At 67.3% G+C, this 19694-nt stretch overlaps 3 protein-coding genes across 3 annotated transcripts in view; 1 reads left to right on the forward strand and 2 right to left on the reverse strand.

The window, feature by feature from the left end:
* TFR2 (transferrin receptor 2) overlaps positions 1-11712 on the reverse strand; it is a 14187-nt gene extending 2475 nt beyond the window's left edge. The window contains exons 1-17 of the mRNA XM_044417138.1: positions 11694-11712; positions 8546-8608; positions 8204-8435; positions 7251-7440; positions 6644-6784; positions 6446-6557; positions 5733-5855; positions 5196-5312; positions 4464-4603; positions 4172-4344; positions 3921-4040; positions 3553-3635; positions 3216-3279; positions 2698-2765; positions 1272-1348; positions 886-970; positions 33-386 (exon numbers count right to left, since the gene is read on the reverse strand). Of these exons, the coding sequence (XP_044273073.1) occupies positions 33-386; positions 886-970; positions 1272-1348; positions 2698-2765; positions 3216-3279; positions 3553-3635; positions 3921-4040; positions 4172-4344; positions 4464-4603; positions 5196-5312; positions 5733-5855; positions 6446-6557; positions 6644-6784; positions 7251-7440; positions 8204-8435; positions 8546-8578 (2112 nt within the window). The 5' untranslated portion in view covers positions 8579-8608; positions 11694-11712. The remainder of the gene's footprint in view (positions 1-32; positions 387-885; positions 971-1271; positions 1349-2697; positions 2766-3215; positions 3280-3552; positions 3636-3920; positions 4041-4171; positions 4345-4463; positions 4604-5195; positions 5313-5732; positions 5856-6445; positions 6558-6643; positions 6785-7250; positions 7441-8203; positions 8436-8545; positions 8609-11693) is intronic.
* A 2080-nt stretch (positions 11713-13792) lies between these two features.
* EPO (erythropoietin) lies at positions 13793-19580 on the reverse strand. Its single transcript, XM_044417185.1, has 5 exons — positions 19452-19580; positions 17719-17846; positions 16921-17010; positions 16669-16836; positions 13793-15376 (listed from the first exon to the last, which is right to left on the reverse strand). The coding sequence occupies exons 1-5, from the start codon at positions 19462-19464 to the stop codon at positions 15233-15235; spliced, it is 543 nt and encodes a 180-aa protein (XP_044273120.1). The 5' UTR covers positions 19465-19580; the 3' UTR covers positions 13793-15232.
* The window catches only part of LOC123016622 (WAS/WASL-interacting protein family member 1-like), a 2252-nt gene continuing 2020 nt past the window's right edge, over positions 19463-19694 (forward strand). Inside the window, exon 1 of the mRNA XM_044417139.1 lies at positions 19463-19592. Coding sequence (XP_044273074.1) covers positions 19463-19592 — 130 coding nt within the window. The remainder of the gene's footprint in view (positions 19593-19694) is intronic.

The following is a 19694-nucleotide window of genomic DNA, read 5'->3' on the forward strand; positions in this document are numbered from 1 at the left end:
CTTGGGCGCTTCCGGCCGCGCGGACCCCGTGCCCTGGCAGGAAGGCGGCGGGGCTCCCTCGGGCTCCCGGTGGCTGCAGGGCCCCGGCCACGCTCAGCCCGCGCTTCGCCTCCCCCGGGCTCCCCGAAAGCGCGGCCCCCCGCGGCCCAGGGCCCCACCTTCAGCTGGGTGCTGTATTCGCTGAGCTGGGCGATGTGCTGCAGCAGGACGTCCCCGTAGCACCAGTAGTCGAGCGGCAGCAGGTGGTCGTAGGTGAGCTTGATGAGCAGGTGCCCCACCACCTCGGCCACGGTCTTGGCCACGGCGGGCAGGCGCCCGTGGAGGGCGCGGTTGAGGTTGCTGTAGGTGTCCAGCATGGTGTTGAGGAAGGGGTAGGGGCGGGAGGCCTGCGGGCAGAGGGCCGTTAAGGCAGAGGCAGGGCCCCCCGGCCAAGCCCCGGTTCCCCAGCCACCATGGGGGGTGCTTCCCTGCGCTTGCAGGGGGCCGGCCCTGAAGCTCGGGGCAGCCCTTTCCCTGGCTCGACCCGCGGCCACGCGGGGAGCATCCTGCCCCGCCCTCCTGGCTGCGGCACCGTCCGTCTCCGGCAACTCCTCTGCAATCAAAGGCATCCCCGAAGGACAGCGCTGCCCCCGTGGGGGATCCCCGCAGGGCCTGGGGGAGCCTCGGTCTGCCCCCTTGGGCCGGCGGTTGCTCTGTCACAACTGGAGAGCTTGTGGCAGGGGTCCAGCGTACGCGCTTCCCTGCCAACTCCCTTTCAAGCCCCGCAAGACCCCCGCCTGTGTGAACAAGTGGCAGGGGAGTCCGGGCGCTGGACCATCCCCCCCATCCTCCGGCCCGTCCTCCCAACCCAACAGCACCCCCAGAAGGGAGGGGAAGGGCTCTCACCTCTGTGAAGGAGAACTCCACGGCAGGGACGCCCCCAAAGGAGGTGAAGGCGAAGGCGCTGCTGTCCATGGGGAGGGGGTGGATGCTAAGACAGCGGGAGGTTAAAAGGGGGGTGTCACGAGGGAAAGACGAGCAGACGGGGAGAAGGGGGGCTCAAGGAAGGGGTACGGCCCCCCTTTGGGCTGCATGATGTATCGATTGCCATCCCCTTTAAAGCAGCCTTTGCTTCTCTGGAGCTCGCTTCTCTTTAGCATTGCCTGCTATTCCAAACCCCGATGCAGCACGTGGATTTCAGGGCTCAGCCATGGATCCAACGAAAGGAAAGGGGAATCCAGGGGCAGGGAGACCGGGGGGGGGCTCAGACACATGGGGGGGGCAGGGCTTACACCTCGTTCTCCCAGCGCTGGCCTTGCTCTGTCATCTGGTCGAAAATGCTCTGGCCGCTGCGGTTGGGGCTGTCCACCTACCAAGAAACAGGCAGGAGCAGGGAATTAAGCGCCCAAGTGCCAAACTGCCTGAGAGTTAATTAGCGAATTAGCTGGAGAGTCAGCCTGGCAATTCATCCAGGCTCAAAGAACTGCATTTGCCTTGTAAAATGAACCAGCCCTCACTCAAAGAGCACAGGGGTCCTGGCTCCGAGGGGCCCCATTGTGTCCCTCTGGGCCCCCCGCTGCACCCCTTCGGCCCCTCATGCCTCTCCCAAAGGGCCCAGCGCCCAGCTGCCTTCCCCTTCTGCTTGAGCCCAGCCGCTTCCCCTCCAGGGGCCTCGGATGAAAATGCATGAACGAACTTAGAAAGCCAAGTTTACAGTCTTTTCCAGCAGCGTCTCAGACCATAGAATAAGCTGGACGATTTCAGCATTTGGGGAGTGTTTTCCCGTACTCTGGCGCTCGGGTGGCTGTGCTCTGCAGTCGGCATCCAGGGGTGTCAAGACTGAGGCTTGCTAGTTTTACACAAGAGGAAGGCTGCGCGTTTCTCGTCTTCAAGGCAGCCGTTGTTTGGAGTCCCCGTGTAGCTAGGGGGCTCCTCTCCTGTTTCGGAACAAATGCTCTCAGCTTTTCGGAGAGCTCGCTCTGCCCCCGTCCCCTGCTGTCCTGCCGACATCCGTGGATGCTGGGCATTCAGCTTCCCCGTGAAGGGCCAAATGAGGCACCGTGTCCCTTCCCCAAGAAGACCTGGATGGCACAGAGAAACGGGAAATTCTGGGTCTCCCGACACTTAAGACACCTCCCAAGCAGCGCCGTTTCGTTTCCACTGCTGTCCTGTCTGCTTTATCGGCCACTTCCGATGTGCTCAGAATCAATTGGCGACATTCGGAGAAATGCAGAATGTCTTGAAACTCTTCTTCCTCCTCAGCATTGAATAGTCTCGTCCGAAGCCGGATCCAGGGGAGGCGATTCCCTCTGCAGTATGGGACGGCGCTTTCCAGGGAATTCCCTATCCAAGTCCCCTCTGCCCGTGCCATATATTTCTCTTTCGTAATTTTATAGAGATAAGACGTATGACACCCATTTTCAGTAAATTTCCTGGAAGACTTTCCAGTTGGTATGTGACTTCCTTATTGGCTGTTGTTAACAAACGGGTAACAGGATGCGGTTCAAATTTTTTATTTTCTGTCACTAAGATACTGATGTCATCACGTTCTGATGTCCCACACGCGTTATTGTACTGAGGCTTTAAATATGTCGGGCAGTTGACATACTGCTATCCTTTGAGTACTTTGTCCTCTCAACTAATGGGCTTTAATGGTCTGTGAACACATAATAAATGGGGGGGGATTTAACCAAGCAGCAGGGAGGGGGGCTGACTCACTTGTCTGATGACGCTTTCGATGAGGCTAATCAGGACTGGGCTGGTCTTGGCCAGGAACTTGTCGTCTCCTGCAGTGGAGGAAAACTGCACTTAGCATCAGTGTCAAGGTTCTAGTCCTCACTCCTAGTGCTCCCTGCCCCCTATTATCTCCTCCCATGACCCCCAAACGTCTTCTTCAGTTTAGGTCAGCTCCACTTATGGCTGTCAGTTTCCATCCCTCTCTTCCGTCTAGAATTTCCGCCCCCACTTTTCCCCGGATGAATCATCAAGCTGGGGGGAGCCTGGGCCAGCGCCCAGAAGAGCCGGGCTCCGGAGCATGCCCCGCTGGGCTGACCAAGCAGGCTCTCCTCCTGCCCTCTGTCTGTGCCTGGGAGGGGCGGTGATCCCAAACGGTGGCCTGATCCTGCAACTGGGGCCACCGCTGAGCAGGACCCGGGACCCCGGCGGGCTGCCTGCAAGGGCCCGGGACCCTCCCCAAGGGCCCACCCGCCCCCGAGGCATCGTGGGGCCCCACTTGCCCAGGACGGCGTTGTCCAGGCTGATGTACGCGGCCGCCTTGAGGTGCAGCATCGTGAGGTAGCCCTGCCGAGAGAGGATTGCGGGCCTCAGAGAGGCGGGACGGGTGAGCGGCGCCCAGCGCTTGGGCCGCAGCCGCCGGCCTGCCCGGCAGCACCAGCGCCTACGGCAGCCGGCCTGGGACACCCGAGGCACGGGGGCCCTGCGGAAAGCCCCCCCCCGCCTCAAAGCTGGGCAGGCGAGAAGCATGTGTGGCCCCCCGCCGCTCCTCCCAGCGCCCACTGAAGCACCCCAATACACCTGTCAGCCGGAAGGAGTCGGCCGGCCCGGTCTGCTCACCTCCAGCCATTCGGTGGAGCCCACGCTGCCAAAATCCCCGGCATCCCAGCTCACAAAGAGCAAACTTCTCCGGAGCTGGAACCCTGGCGGCGAACGAGAGCACGGGGGCGACTGACCGAAAGCGGCGTCCGCGGGCGTCACCCCGTGGCCGCCAATTTTGCAAGGACCGGCTCCTCTTCCTGAAGAGCATGCACTTCTTTCCATCCCCTTTAAGGCAGCCGTGGGTTTTAACAGCCACCTTCCGCCCCCCACATTTTTCAGGGCTGCCCTGGGCAAAGCAGAAGGCGCCCCGCTTCCCGTCCCGCCAGCCACGCAGAGCGAGCCCAGCCTGCGGCACGACACGTCCCGCCCTCGGCCGCCCGGCTTACCGTTTTGCACCATGGCCGCAAACGTGCGGGCCAGCTCCAGCAGGATGGCCGTGCCCACGCCCGAGCGGGCCGCTCCCGGTCCCAGGGAATCCCGCTGGGCCCCCACAATGAGGTAAACATCTAGCAGGCAGAGGCCACGCAGGCAGCGTGAAAGTCAGGCCGCCGGCAGCGCCCCCTCCCCAGAACGCGGGGGCCCCGCTGCAGGAGCGGGCCGGGGCCAGGGCCGGGGCGCCCCCCGCTCCCCCCGCTACCTGGCTCAAATCTCCCCTCGATGCAGCCGAAGATGTTGCTGACCATCACCGACCGCTTCATGCTCCGGACGCCCAGCTGCAGCCTGAGCCCGGGCTCCCCCGGGCCAAGCTGGTACGGGACCCCCGGGAGGCGCCCCTCCCAGCCCGGTGGGGCCGCGGGGCCCGCCAGGCGCCTGCAAGGGAAGCACACGAGGCTGGTGACCGCCTTGGGCTGCGAGGGGCCGTGGGGCCTCTGGCCTCTCCAGGGGACCTGGGGTCCGCCCCCCCCCCCCCGGAACCGCCACCGACTCACCTGAGCAGGCGGGCAGCCGCCTCCGCGCTGATGGGGAGAGCGGGGATGGTGGGGAGGCCGGAGGACTGCACTGGGGGGAACTGGGTGTGGTTGAAGGACGGGAAGCCGGGGCTGTAGGGGTCTCCGGCCCCCATGTGGACCTGCGAGCGAGCAGGAGACGGGGGGGGGGGGGCGGACAGCGCGATGAGCCGCGGGACCTGCCGCCTGCGGACGCCTCTCCGGGAGCGCCAGCCGGAGGAGGGGCAGCGCCCTTGGGCCCCGCCAGGGGCAACAGGCCTGGGCTGGAGCGGAGGGACCCCAGCTTGGCCTTGCCCGGCAGCCGGCACCCCCCACGGCCGGGGGAGGCCCGGGAGCGCAGCCCGCCAGGGTGGGAAGGCTGTTCCCGGGCCCGGGCCCGGGTCCCGACCCTTATTCACGGAGAGCACCGTGGCCTTCGTGGTGGTCTTCCACTGATAGAGGGCAACCGCCCCCAGAGGAAGCGCAGGGGCCCCTGCGGGACCCCACTGCTCGACAGGATGGGCCCACCCTGAGCCTGGCCTGGCCAGCACCCGCTTCCTCGTGCAGCACCAGTCCGGGAGCCGTGGGCAGCGACAGCGAGGGAGGGGTGAGCTTGCCGGGCGGGCGTGGGGGACCCCATGTGCCTGGGGCCAACGCAGGCTCCGCTCCAGCGGGGCTCCCGGGAGAGCCCCTGCCCCTTCCGGTCGAGGTCCCAGTGCCGCACCCCCTACTCACGTGCCCATAAATGCTCGTGTTCGGAGACAGGCCCAGGTTTCGGGGGTCTTGCGGGAAGTCATAGGGGTCTGGGTAGATGAGGACACCTCTGGCGTGGGCAGCCTCGGCGTTGGCTACCTGCGACAGAAAGGCCAGGAGGTCCGGGCCCCAAGTCCCTCCGCAACACCCCCTCATCACCCCGAGGAGCAGGGGACGAGGCTTCCAGACCCTGGGGCACGGTCTCTCCCTCGCAACTCCTCAGAACTGCCTTCCCTTCCCTTCCCTTCCCTTCCCTTCCCTTCCCTTCCCTTCCCTTCCCTTCCCTTCCCTTCCCTTCCCTTCCCTTCCCTTCGGGCGGCCATCTCTTCCAAGAGACGCGTCCCTCTTCCGGGCCACGCTTCCCGAGTGCCACTTGGTGGCCAGCGGTGCACAGCGCCCGCCCCCCGCATCCATCACCGGCCACAAGCCGCACCCTGGCCCAGCACGGTCTCGGGGCCTTGGCACACCCCGCCACAGGCCGCCGAGCATGGGCAGAGGGCCGCCACGCGCCGGACTCACCTTCTCGGCGTAGCTGATCTCCCCGGCCCGGACAAGGACCAGCTGCCCCTGGGGGCCGACGCCGCGCTGCCTCAGGACGGCAAAGTCCTCGCGCCGCCCGTAGTTGGCGAACACCAGGTTGCCCTGCGGTGCGGGAGGAGGGGGCCCTCAGCCGGGCAGGGTGGGTGGGGCGGTGGGGTGCTGTGGCCCCCCGAGGCTGCTCCCCGGGCCTGGGAGGCCGCTCGCTGCTGCACATCCCCCGCCCAGCACCGGCTCCTGCTGCTGGGGAGCCCATCCGGCTGCGCTGCGTGTTTCGGGGCCCGTTGCAAGCGGCCCGGCCACACAACCTCAGCCCGGAGGCCGGGGCCGAAGCTGGCGGCCAGGCCCTGCCCCGCAGGGCTCCTCGGGGGTCCGCAGCCCTCCCTGCCGGCACCGATCCTTCTGCGCCTTCTGGGCCTGCTGCACGGTCGCCCGCATCCCGGAGGGACAAGCGCCCCGGGGGCTTCGGGCAGGGCTTCCTTGCGGGCAGGCACTGGGGTTTTCGGCCCCGCCCCGCCCTGCCACGGGCCCCACCAGCCCCGGGGTGCGTTCACCCCCCGTGCCCGGGCCAGGGGGGCATGTGAGCGCTGGCCGCCCCGCTCCCAAGCTGCCACCTCTCCGGCTGGGGCAGCAGAGCCCCTCCGGCGGCCAGAGGCAGCGGTGCCGGCGGGGCGCCTGGGCCGAGCGGGCCGTACCGTGACGGTGGCGGAGGCGCTGTAGGGGCAGTAGACCGCGGGGTCCCCCAGGGGCAGCTTCTCCAGCACGAGGCCGTGGGCGTCCACCCGGTGCAGGAAGCTGGGCTGCTGCCTGGAGGGAGGAGGGAGGGCCGGGCTGAAGGGGGCCGAGGGCGCCCCCTGCCCGTGGGGGGCCGCCGCCCGCCGAGCCCCGCTGACCGGCTGGGGCGCTGCAGTCCCACGTAGTGGCTGTCCGTCCAGCTGTGGTCCAGGCCGAAGGAGGAGAGGGCGCCGAAGACGAGCCGGGAGAGGGTGTCGAGGCGGGCCGAGCCGGGGGGGTGCGGGCCCTCGCTCATCTTCCTGCGGGGGGGAGCCGTCAGCGGAGACCGGGCCCGTCGTGGCCGGGAGCCCCGTGGGCGAGGGCGAGGCCCGGGCCGCGCCAAGGGTGGGCTGCCCCACGCAGGGAAGCCCCTGCCCCCACCCCCCCGGCTGCTCGGCTGCCCGCTCCTCTGCCCCTTCCCTGGGCCTGGCCGGGGGGCGTTGCGCCAGCTGAGGAAGAGGAGGCAGGGAAGGGCAGCTGCTCCCATGGACAGAGGGGGTCCCTGCGCAGGGGGGCCCAGTACTTGCCCCATGGAGCGGCAGGGTGGAAGCCCAGGTGCCTGCGCCCCTTCCCACCCCCTGGGTCCGGCCGGGGGCCACCATCGCGTGCAGCCCCCCCCCCGGAACGAGCGGCAGCTGGGCCACAGTGCAGCCGGGCTCCTGCACAGCCCTCCCCTTGCCCCGGGCCACGCCCCGCGCCCCCCGCCCCCGCGTCCAGGGGGCCCACCGAATGGTCTCCTCGATCTTCTCCTCCTTGAGGTACTTCTGGAACATCTCCCGCAGCTCCGCCCAGTACTTGGGGGGCGCCCGCTGGCCCTCCTCCTCCTCGTACGTGCCCTCGTCGTTCGCCACCGACAAGACGTGTCCACACGCCGCGCAGGCCGCCCCCCGGGACAACACGTGCCCCAGGAGGAACCCTGGGAAAAGCAATGGTGGGGGGGGGGGGTCCAGGGCCAGGGAGGGAAAGAGGCCCCCAAGCTGCCCCACCGGAGCGCAGCAGGGAAGGCCCCCCCGTGCGGCGGCCCCTCGGAGTCCCCCTCGCCAGCGGCAAGGCCCCAGTTCTGCCCCGTGCAGCAGCCCCCCCAGTCCGGCCACCATCCCCGACTCCCTGCACGCAGCTCCTACGCAGCTCGCCCCGTCCCTCGTGTCAAGTGGCGCCCAGAGCCGGGCGCCGTCTCCCAGCGGTGGGCGCCCCAGGGTCAGGTGGAGCAGCACCGGCGACCCCCCCCCCGCCCCGGAGGCCTCGCTCCTGGCCGCGCGGCCACAGGCAGGCTCACCCTCCTACCTGCCACGTCACACGCCGGATCGTGCCCAGCGCCCAGAGATCCCTTCCACAAGTGCTGCTCTGCACCCACGGCACCGCTTCCACGTCCCACGTGCCAGACCTTGCACCCGCCCGCCTGGAACGCCACCTCCCCCCCCCCCCCCTCCCCCGCCTGGGCTGGGACCAGCGCCCCCCCCCCGGGGCCCCCCCCCCCCCCCGTGGTATCATGGGCGGGCGCTTCGTGCCAAGACGCCCCTCGAGGGCAATGACTCGGGCTGGAATTCAGAGGGGTCCCAGGTGAGTGTGTGTGTGGGGGGCTCTGTCAAGGGCCACGGCCAGCAGGCACACGGCCGGGGACCGGAGCGACCGTGGCCCTCCTGCCTGGGGGCTGCCCGGGGCGTGCGGGTGCCTCTCACCTCCGATGAAGAGCAGGAGCCCCACCAGCCCCGCGTACGCCACGGGCTTCCACGGCGCCCTCCGCCGCCTTCCTGCCGCCTGCCCGGCCCGCGCCCCGCCACCGCGGTCCGAGCGTGGCGTGGGGCCGTCCGCCCCCATGGCTCTCATCGGGAGCTCCTCCGGGCCGGGCTCCCCGTCCCGCTCGGCGTTGCGGTAGATGCTGTATGCGCGGCGCGGAGGCTTCTTGCTCTTCTGCGGAGAGGCAGCGACAGGCGGCTCGGCGGCGCTCCGGGTGGGCGTGCGTCACCCAGGCGGAGGCTGCGCGCTGCCGCGGCCGGATCCCGGTGGGCGGCCCTCCTTACCACGTCCCGCTGCCGGGGCCTCCACAGCTCCATGGTCCCCCCGGGACACCCGCTGCCACGGCCCTGGGGGAGGAACGGCTGCAGTGAGCTGCCACGGGTGCCGGGGACACGGTCCACGCCGCCCCGGCCGCATCCCGGCTGGTGCCCCGCCATCTCCCCCGCCCTCCCGCAGGAGCGGCTCCTGCGTACGTGCCGCCAGGCCGCTTTATCGCCTCTGGTTTGTTATCAGCCGCCACAGCCTGCCGCCTGCCCCGAGGCTCAGCCCCCTGGGCGAGGGGAGCGCACGGCCCGGCCCGGCCCCGCTGCTCCCACCTTCCGCAGCCACCCAGGGTGCTGGGAGCCCGTCCAGCCGAGGGCAGCGGCGTTGCTCTTCCCGGGCATGCCGCTCGTGAGACCCCGGTGGGCCGCTGCCCGCCGAGGAGCCCCCAGTGCCGAGTGAGGCTCTGGCCCGGCCTGGGCAGCCCAGACACGCTGGACTGCGATTCACAAGCCTTTAGGCTGGGGAGCATGGGGGCTGCGGCCCGGCACGGCTGAAGGGCACGGCTTGGGAGGCGCATGCCGAGGGGCCCGGGGTCCGTGAAGCACACCCGGGACAGCCGCGAGAGCCGAGCCGGGCCGAGCCGCCGCCGGGCGCCCGCCCAGCTGGTCCCCCAGCTGGGGGGCGGGATCGGGCCCCCCTCCACCCCGGAGCCCTTTCCCGGGAGAGGCTCACCGCCCGCGCAGAGCGCCCAGAGGAGCCCGCGAAGCAGCGCCGCGCCCACCGTGCCCGCGACCCTGCCGCTGGAGACCCCTCAAGGGGCAGCCAGTGCAGTTTCCTCGCAGCCGGGAGCGGGGCACTCCGGATGTGTTGCCATGAGGCTCCTGGCTGTGCCCGCGGGGAGCCAGAGTCCTGCAGGTCCGCGAAGGCCGCTCTGAGGGGCCAGAAGGGCTCCCGAGTCGAGGCCTTCCTGGCGAGCCACCCTCTCTCAGTCCTTCCCTGTTGAGGCCACTTTGCTGAGGAGATGCGAAGAGGCCCGAGGCGTCTGCTCTCGATTTGAGAGACACTGCCCGGCGCTCCCCCTCTTTTCACCTTTCCGGCGGCCGTGCTTCCCCTCCCAACCCTTTCCGGGCGGGGCAAAGGTGCCGCACTCCTGGAGCAGTCGGCCCGCGAGGGGCTCAGCCGCGCCTCGGCCCTTGCATGGAGGGCGGCTGGCCGTGGCCACCTTTCTCCTCGCTTCCTCTGCGAAGCAAGCGCGAGCTCCCCTCGCCCCCGCCAAGCGGGTTCCCTCGCGGCTCGCGTGCTCGCCCAGCGCCATTCCTGCCGGACAGCGGCGAGATGTGTCTGCGGCGAAGCTCACGCGCCCTGCCCTTAAAACGAGGCGTCGAAAAGGCCCCGGGAGGCTGCTGCACGCCTCAGGGCCTCCGTCCCTTTGCCCAGGTGCCCGGACGCACGGCGGGGCTCGGGTCCCGGGAGAGAACGGCCACCGGGTGGGAGTGCCGGGCCTGCCGTTTTGGAGGACGGTCCATGGCGTGGCGGGACAGGGAGGCATGCTGGGGGATGGCGGGCGCCAGCCTGGAGAAGGCCCAGGCAGTCATAGACTCTGTAGAACTGCAGGGCTGGAGGGGGCCAGCGCCCCCCCCCCCCGGTGCAAGCCCCTGCCCCACGCAGGACGCCAACTGAAGCCATCCTCTTGAAGGCCTGCTGCGGGGAGAGCCGGCCACCTCCCTGGAGTGTACAGGGGGCTGGGGGGGCGCCTGAAGCTCCGGAACATGCGGGGAGCCCTGGGGTTGGGCATGCAGGAAATGAACGGGAGCAGCCGCACGCTCCCAGGGGCGGTTGGAGGACCATTCCAGCCCTGCCTGCTCCTGGGGGCGCCCAGCCAGAGAACGGGACTTCCCGGCCAGTGCGGCAGGGGAAAGTGGCCCTGCTTCTCCAGCGTCAACACGCCCCTTTCCTCTCCCGCCATCCCATGGTTAAACATTAGCTCCCGGGGCCGGGCCGACTGAGCCATCTGCCCGGAGAGGGGGCCCGCGGCCTGGCCTTCCGCCTCTGTTTCACCTGCCTTGGTCCCTTCCTTTCCAGAGCAATCCTGACCTTTAACCACGGTGCCAAGAAGCCCCTGAGAGTCGCCTCCAACCTGGCAGGCGCCCTGGACGGCAGACCTGCTGGGTGGCGCTGCCAGCCCCCCACCCCCCCCTTTCCAGGGGCCAACAGAGGAGCGTGGCCGCACTTTTCGGGACGGGGTGATCCTGCGGCTCCCCAAACCGCCCTCTGGGATGCTTCCCTGCCTCCGGAGTTCACCTGCCTCCCATCTGGGGGCATGTGGTGGTGGGACAAATTACCTCGATAAAGAGCGACTCAGAAACCCCCCACCCACCCCAGGTGGTCGACGGCGGTCCTCTCGGCACCCACCGGCGAGCTTGTCTCCTTCTCCCCAGCTGCCTCCTCACCCAGGAGGAGGAAGACACTCGAGGCTATCAAGGCAGCACCAGGCTGGGAGGTGTCTAATTCGGGGGGGGGGGTTGTGCGTGGAGTGCCCTCGGCTCAGTGCCCTGCCTGCCGACAGGATTCCCTGGCAGTGGGGCCGCAACTCCCTCCCTCCCTGGGGGCTGCTCGCGGGGCAGGCTCTCGGCGGGAGTCCGCCAGGTGAGCCGGTCCCAGGTGCTCCCTGGTCCCCCATCGCACGCTGGGGCGCCCACCTGCCACCGCATTCCCCGGAGCCACCCCAGCCGCCCAGGGCCACCAGCTCCACCCCGCCGTCCCCCGCAGACTCACTGGCTCGTGGGAGGCCCAGCTCCGCAGAAGGGCCCGCCGGCGGCCTCCTCTCCCTGCCCAGGTTCCTCCCTCTGGCATGGCGGCTCCTCCCGCGGGACACGCGCCCGGGAGCGAGGCCCAGTGAGCGCCTCTGCCGGGCCGCTCGGGTGGGAGGGTCTGAGGCAGGGGGCAGAGCCCAGCGCCCCTCCAAGCCGCCCTCTGGTTGTGCTGTGGTATTAAGCCTCACGCAGAAGTCAAAGCATGGTGAAATGAGCTATTCGCATGTTCTTCCCGGGAGGGGCTGGATCTGCCCGTTCTTCCTGGATCCCCCTTCCCTGGCTGGGGATGATGTGCTTCGTAGTCCAACACATCCCCAGGATGCCAACCTGGGGAAGGCGCAGCCTCTTCTCTCACCTTCTCATGCCCGAGACCACCCTCTGCTCCAAGCGCTTTTCAGGGTTTTCCTGCAGCCTCCCGCAGCCAGGTGCCCCTGGGGATGGTGGGGCTTGTAGTCCAATGCACCCGGGGGGGCGCCAGGCGGGGCTGCTTCGCTTCCGCGCCGCCAGCGCTGGCTCGGGGAGGGAGCGCTGCCCTCCGCGGCGAGCCGTCGCCCGGCTCCCCCGCGCCGCCGCGGCCGAAGCTCTCCAAGCGGCGCCCGGAGCCTTTCGGGAGCGGGGCCACCCGGCGTGGGGCGCGGGGCGCGCTCGGAGCCCTCCTGGATCGCCCGGGCGGCGGCGCGGCCCGAAATGGACGCAGCAGGAAGGCAACGCGCCGCGGGGCAGAGTCCGGCCCGGCGCAGGGGCAGGGGCAGGGGCAGCGCGCACTCGGGCGCGGGGCAGCCCCGGGCGGGGAAGCCGCGGGGCCCCGGCCCAGTGCCCAGCCCCGCCGCCCCGCTCGGAAGCCGGGCGCCGGGCTGTCTGCGTTGCGCAAGGAGCCGCGGAGATAAAGCGCCGCGGGGCCGGTGCGGCAGGCGGCGGCACCGAGCGGGGAGAGGCTGCGGAGGGAGCCCCGGCTCGCTGCCCCGCGCCCAGGGAGCCCGGGGGTCCCGCGCCCCGCGGGAAGGGCGCCGGATGCGCGCCTCCAGCCGCAGGACGGGTGCCGGGCCCGGCAGGGGTCTCCGCCGCGGGTGGGGGCGCGCCCGCCGGGATGCGGCCAGGCCAGCTGCCCCGGCGCCCCCGGGGCTCGCGCGCCGCCCCCACCCCGGGGCGCCCGTCCGCCCCGGCCAGCCCTGTGCCCGCCGGGGAGTCCCGCGGGGGAAGCGCCGCCTTGGGACACGGCAGGGCGCTGCCGCAGACCCGACCGCGGGCCGCTGCGCGGGGACTCCTGCGGCCACGGGTTCGGGCCCCGGGCGGCCGCTCTCCCGCGGGCGACCCGACCGAGCACCTGGAGGCCAGCGCGGGCCGCGGTCTCGGGGCTGGGCTGGGGCTGCTGGGTGCAGGTGCCCCTCCGCCGTGAAACCCCGGCTGACTCGGGGCTGGGCACCCGACATAGCCTAACCTCCCTCGCAGGGTTGTTGTGACGGTTGCTGCTGCCTGCTCAGGAAAGCGTCTACCATAATAAACGCTCTTTTTTGTGTGTGTATTTTGACTTTAGGGTGAGGTCAGGCACTCTTGGTTTTCCCCCGTTTCCTGTGGCCACAGGACAGAAATCGAGCCCCACGTCGCCCACGAACTTGCGCTCAAGAATAGCCAAATGACGATTCTGCGTAAAATAATTATTTTTCTCCACGCCCAAACTCTCCACGTCCTTCTGCTCATTCTCTCATCCCCACAGCTCCAACCTACATCTTCCTGCTGAGCTGAAGACAGAAGGCGGGGGGGGGGGTAGGTTGATGCCCGGCACTCGGACGCCTGGGTTCTTTGCCAGGGCTGAGGTCACGCAGCTGTGGCACAACGCTGCCCGGCAGCTGCAAAATATCCTCCTATATTCTTTATTTACTTATTTTATACTGTTAATTTTAATTTTATATTATTATGTTGTATCTCAGTGTATTTTTGTATTTAGTGGTAATTTATTATGTTCTATTGTATTTCAATGTATTTTATTGTGTTGTAAGCCGCCCCGAGGCTTCGGCAAGGGGCGGCATAGAAATGTTATAATAAAAATAATAATAATAATAATAATAATAATAATAATTTAAAAAAGCAGCTGGTAACTGTGTTTCCCTGGGCAGCGTGTGGCCCAGTGAGCGCACAGCAGGGCCGGGCGCTGCAGTCGGATCCTGCGAGCCCCATGAGCCCAGTCGGAAGTTCAAGGTCTGCAGCTTGGCGTGGCAACAGCAGGATTACCGGCCTTGGGACAATCCCAGGTTTCCTTCTAAGGACTTCTTCTCACTGTCTGGGAAGATGGGAAGCGTACTATAAAGACAAGAGTGTCTCTGGGCAGGTGCTAAGTACCTTTTCCGTGGAAGTCCATCCCAGAAAGGGCCGAGACTGGGTGCCGCACTGTTCAAGGCAGTGGCAATCTTTTCCCATCCGTCCCCCCGCCACACACACACACACAAACCTTTGCCCTTGACTTTTCTGGGAAGCACAACCTCGTTTAATAAAGATAGAAGCAAATCGCAAACATCTGTCCACCATGACCATCCCCTGCCCTGGACCAGTTTACAACCCAGCTGCTCTCTGAAGGTAAGAAGATAAATACACAGAAAACTGTACATGTTTAACTTAGTATCAAATATAAAATCTCATGAAATCCCTCAGAACAAAATGCACATATATACAATTCAGTGTATGTGAAGAAGTGAAGAAAGATTAAGCCATCTTTAAGCTCCTTTCTCCCCACCTGGAACGCCCCGGACAGCAAACGTGGCCGAGAGACTGACGACCACCAACCCGCCTGCGAGGCTCCCTGCTCCCTGGGCTCGGTCCAGGAGGGTGGGCAACGCTCCCCCTGCCCGCTGGCCGGCCCGGCCACCCTTCTGCGGGTCTCCGTGGCCCAGGCCCGCGATGGCCAGATGGCAGCCTCGGCACCCCAGCTGCCCGGCCCCACTCTCACCAACGCGTCAAGACCTAAGTAAGCTTACTCAGAAGCAGACCCACTTAATTTGGGGCAGCTTACTCATAAGTAAGCACGCCCAGGAAGAAGCCCCTTTCCATGTTTGCCTTCGACACCCATAGCACAACAATATAGCCGCGAGCCTCGCGTCAACTTCCCACGATCTCTCTCCCCACCCCCCGTGCAAACCCGCCGCTCACGCAGCTTCCTCGGTCTTGGGAAACGAACGGGTCACTCCCGGACACCAGCCCCTGGTGGTCACCCATGTCCGACGGCCAAGATCCTCTGAGCCCTGGAAAGGGCTGGATCCAACACGTGCAAACTGTTCCTTCCCTCCCCCCAACCCCCCCCCCCAAGATCCTCTCTCAGTTTCTTTTCTTTATTTCCTACAGACCTCCCCTCATTCCGTGCTTCTGCCTCTTTCCTACCCTACGAGGCCAAAAGGCGCCCCGCTCGGAGGAAGCCACGGGCCGGCCAGAGCCCCCCCAGCCCTTGCGGGGCTCGCGAGTGGGGACCGAGTCGGCCCTGCCTGGCCAGGCCTGGGGGGGCGGCCTCTTTCCCGCCCTCTCACCGACCAAGCTTTGCCTCGGGGCTCGGAAGGGCAGCTGAAGGGGCCCCCCGCGCCCCACGCTGCCACGGCCCGTCCTGTCGGCCGCCTCCTGTCTTGCCTGGGCAGCCTCGCTGCAGGGCCAGCCAGCAAGCAGGCGCCCCCCACGCCTGGTCGCTTCGTGGGAGCCACCTTTCCGGCCCTTGCGGGGAGGCGCTGCATCCTCCCTTCGCAGAGCATCTGTGATGGCAGGAATGGCGCCCGGCCGTCTCCCTGCCACAGGGCGTGTGAGCGTGCGCAGGTGGGCCTGCCAGTCATCCAAGTTGTCACTCGGCTGGGGCACTCAGGCCCTCTTCACAGCAGGGCCAGCAGGTAGAGTGGTGAGCGACGCTGCAGCCCCCTGCCGTCACCTTCCGCTGTCCTTGCAGGCCCCGGCAATGAACAAATTCACCTTTCCGCGGAGGAAGCTCGAGTAAATGCTGAAGAGTTTGTTCACAGTCTGCACGCTCAGCGTCCGGGCCGAGATCTCCTCCTGCGCCGCCGCGGCCACCTGCAGCAGCAGCGCAAAGTGAGCAGAGACACGCATCGGTCGCCTTTTCCCTGAAGCGTCCAGACTGACGCAAGAGCTTGCAAGCCTTTGAGTTTGACAGAACGCTTTGTCTCTGTGCAAAAACCTGCTCTTCCTCGGTGCTTTTCAGTGGTCCTCAGCTCTAGCCCGGGCCATCCCATAATGGTTGCCCTGCGACTCTGGCTGCCGGCACGGTTCAAGGGAAACACCTTCCCTCTGTGCCGGTGGCTTCTCTTTCCCCTCTCTTTGCAAAGCAGCTGCCGAGGGATTCACAGGGGAAACTGCCCACCCACGAGTGAATTGGGGGCCACGGGGGGCTCTGCCCCACAGAGTGTGGAAGCACAATATGGCCGGGGGGAGACCAGCTTGGCCTGCTGAATGTCTGGAGAAGGAGCCGCAGCGAGGACCTTGCGCCACCCCCCCCCCACGCCGCCAAAAGAACAGCTTTGAAATTAAGAACCAGCACCAAAGCTTTTCCTCCTCCCTCAGGCTCGCCTTTCCTTTTCTGTGGCACCTTTTAGACAATAAGCTGAAAGGCAGGACTGCCATTCTGGAAGTCTATACTGGATGGAGAATTCCGTAGCTAAATAACTAAAACAAGCAGACTAGACTGGCGTGAGTTTCAGGGGTGCAAAACAGGGACCCTCAAGCCCGCCCTGCGAACGGGGACTCAGAGGAGTGGGCTCAGAAACGAGAGCCCCGAGCTGGGACTTGACTCGAGTTGCCGGGGGGGGGGGGCAGCCGGCACGGGGCTCTGCCCAGGAGGCGCCCTGCTTGGCCAGCCTCCTGCAAAGACCTTTAGCTTTGTTTATCTCTCCTCCAGAAGGGACTGACCTTTCCGGGCTGGTCCGAATCCAATGCAAGCCGGGGAAGCGAGCAGGCCAGCCTGCAGAATGACTCGGAGCATTCCCTCCCGGGCCCGTCCCTCCCCCACCGCGCTGGCACCCGCACGCCTTGCTCAGGAGGCTCCCGCAGCCTCACGGGGTGTCCCCCCCCCACCGCCAGCAAGGGCGCGCCCGGAAACCGTTTGCCACTGCACTGGGAAGGGGGTCTCCAAGCTGCAGAGCCTGCCCCCGTCAGGCCGGCCCGAGGCCCCGGGGCCCTGGCGCGGGCAGGCAAGGAGGCGAGGCAGGTCTGCAGGCAAAACTCTGTTAGCGGGGTACCTCTGAGCACGTGCAAAGCATCCTCCTCGCATGCAAAAGCCAGCCCCAGTTCTGGAGCAAAGGGGAAGCAGCAGCCGCCGCCCGGATATGCCCGCACCAGCCGGTCCCCACCTGGGCGCCGTGGCCGCGCAGAATCTCCCGGATGCTTCGCAGGTAGCTTTCGATCACCTCCAGCTGGTGGCGGAAGGGCTGCGTCGCCGGCTGCTGGCCTTTGACGCGGCTGACGGCCGCCGAGAGCAGGGCCTGGCCTCGCCACACTTCCGAAGCCTGGCTCGACCTCTGGAGCAGGGCACAAGCGAGTCGGTGAGCCGGCCCGTCCCCACGGCCCCCGGCCGCCCCGCTGGCTCTCCACGCCCCACTCACATTCATGGCGCTCCACGCGGGGAAGTTCACCCGGGTGTCCAGCACTGTGACGTGGCCGGGCAGATCGCAAGACGCCTTGCAAAGCTCCGCCTGCAAAGAAACCCACGGACTCTGCACCACGACGCGGCCCACGCAGACCGCCTGGCCCACGGGGACCCCGCGCCTCCCCGGCGTCAGTGCCGGCCGGGCAGCAGCCCCCCCGCAAGAGAGGCTCGGGGTTCTGTGGCACCCACGCAGGCGCCGCTCCGGCGACCGTTAAGGACGGGCTGGGCAAACGTCCGGGGAGGCGGGCGGCCGCTTTCCCTGCCTCTGGTGGGGGTGCCACTGGGGGTCGCTGCCACTTAGAGAGGACGGTAAGGGTGTTCATGGGCTGCGTCACTTTATGTGGGTTCTTGGCTGCCCTGGGCTCCTCGTGAGGAAGGGCCTAGACAGCAATGCTTGGGGAAGAGCAGTGTCGGAGGGGCCCACGCCCCCCTCCGGGTTTGCCTTGTGCTCCCTGTGGCAGGAGACCCCCCCCATTTGCCTCCGTGCCACGGGGCCACTGGGCTCCTGGGTATGCAGGCCCCACAAAGCCACCAGCCTCGTGGTGCCCTCCGTGCATCCTTTGCCCCGAATTCCCGACCCTTTGAGTGACCGCGAAAGAGGGGGAAGCCGCAGGGTCGGGACACCTGGGATCAAAGCGTTTGGTTTGGTCCAGGACCGCCCTCAGCAGGAAGTCGAGAAAGGGCCCTGGGCCAGGGGCTGCTGGGGCGAAGGAGCAGCGAGGAACCCCTGTGGGGGGGGGGGGCGCAGACGTACAATTTCACTTTCGACTTTGCTGGCGTCCTGGATGTATTTGTCCATGACCCTTTGGTCGCAGAGGGGCCGCAGGGGGGCAGGCACAGCCGGAGCCAGAAACCCCAACATTAGCAGGAAAGCAGTCAGCCCTGGAGGGACGGGGAAGACAGATCAGCTGTGGGCAGAAATCTCTGCAGATTCTCATCCGCTTCTTCTTGTGAGCAGCTCTTTTCATCCTCATAAACAACAACCCTGCGAGGTGGCTCAGGCCGAGAGCTTGCACCTGACCCAGAGCCACCCAGGGAGCTCCAAGCCTCAGGAGGGGGCGTGTCCCTCCCCCTGAGTGTGGTGCCCCTAGCAGTGGTGCCAGGGCAGGGCCTGCAGGACCTCGGTGCTTTGATGCTTCTGCCCACTCCTGTCCTGAGACATTTTACTCCCCTCCCTGCCTCTCCTCTACATCCTGGGGGGCGTGTCCATCCACCCCTCTGTTCACGCATTCGCACAACCCATCTGTCTGCTCCTCCACTCTCCCTTTCACATGCAGCCGATGGCAGTTCCCCAGAATCCCCCCGGGGGTCCTGCGCGCCCTTTGGCGTCGGCGGGCCAGGCAGAAGCGGGGAGCCCCCCTACAAGGCGCCGGTGCGGCTTTTCAGGGCTGCCAACGGGACTTGGCCGAGGCCGTGCAGCGGCTCCTCCAGAAAGGCTCTGCTGGGTTGTTCTGTTCCGTTCTGTTCCATCCCGTTCCATTCTGCCCCGCTCAGCGGGCTGCAGTTCCAAATTCCACACCTGGTTTCAGATTTGGCATTTCGGATCCACTTCAGTGGGACCTTGTGAGCCCTGCCGTGTTGACAGACGCCTTATCGCTCCTTCCTGCTTTAGCTAATTCAGTTTCTCCCTGGCCTGGCCGAAAAGCGCACAGAGCCAAGCACACGGACTCCCGCCGTCCGGACCCACACACGCCGCGCTCCCAAAGGGGCAGGCCAGGCGCAGTGAGCTGTGAGGACTCGCTTCAGACCCCGTCCCTTGGCACACCCCCCCTGCAGGGATGACTGCCCTGGCCTACCTGGCAAGGGAGGCCTGAGAGTAACCAGGACGGTCCTCCAGTGGAGGGGGGCCGTGACAGGCCTTCGGTCACTCGGCGTCCTCACAAGCGCCACGCTGCCCCGCCACCTCTCCCAGAGAACCCGGCTGCTGCCCATCCGGTCTTGGGGCACAGATCCTGCAACTGCCCCACAGCCAGGACGGCTGGCTGCCAGTGTCTCAGCCCCCCATCGCCCTGCTCTCTAACCGATGTGGGGTGTCCTGGTGGCCAGGCCCCTGCCGACCCTGCCAGTGCTGAACTGCAGGTTCCCATTTCCAAACCTGCGGAAGACTCAGGGAAGGGAAGGGAAGGGCCGGGCAGTGGGTGCGGGGGGGGGGGCGAGTGGCCCTTGGAGCCATCAGTCAAAGGAGCTGCACCTGCTTCATGCCGACAGCCCCCGGTTCCGCGCTGGCATCTTCAGTCCAGGAGGTGCTGGTGCCGGTGCCGGGAAGCCCTGTCCCGCCCCGCCTGAGCCCCGGAGAGCCGCTGGAAGGGCAGGGATGCCGTCCTGAGCGGACCGGGCGAGTGTCGGACCTGGCCGGAGGCGGATCCCGCCGGCCACCTGGCCACCCCCGACCAGTTCCGGTTGGCCGAGGCCCAGCGCCATTGATCGCCCCCGCTGGCCGCGCCGAACTGCCCTCCCCCTTGGCAGCCGCCGCGGCAACCTACTCACCAGGTATCCCCATGCCGACTCCTCATGGTCCCAGAGTCGAGCGGACTCCGCGGGCTGCGCGGTCAGCCATGGGCGGCCGTTCAGGCTCCGGCGCGCAGCGCGCAGGTGGCCGGGGAAGGCAAGGCGTCCGGGATCGGCCGGGTGCGCGCAGCGAGGCGAGTTGCGCCGGGGCGCCTCCTCGGGACGCCGCGCCTGCCCCCGACGGGCCGCGCGGGGGCGCGCCTGGCCCCTCCTCCTCGCCGG

The sequence above is a fragment of the Varanus komodoensis genome, unplaced genomic scaffold, assembly GCF_004798865.1.
Source record: "Varanus komodoensis strain SLA01 unplaced genomic scaffold, ASM479886v1 scaffold87, whole genome shotgun sequence".
NCBI classification, from domain to species: Eukaryota; Metazoa; Chordata; class Lepidosauria; order Squamata; family Varanidae; genus Varanus; species Varanus komodoensis.

What these genes read in the sequence shown, in the direction of transcription:
- EPO (XM_044417185.1), bottom strand. An exon ending in GCAAAGTCGAAAGTGAAATT is followed by an intron (nt 17,011 to 17,718) that starts GTACGTCTGCGC and finishes GTTTCTTTGCAG; the next exon opens with GCGGAGCTTTGCAAGGCGTC. An exon ending in TGCGCGGCCACGGCGCCCAG is followed by an intron (nt 15,377 to 16,668) that starts GTGGGGACCGGC and finishes CTGCTGCTGCAG; the next exon opens with GTGGCCGCGGCGGCGCAGGA.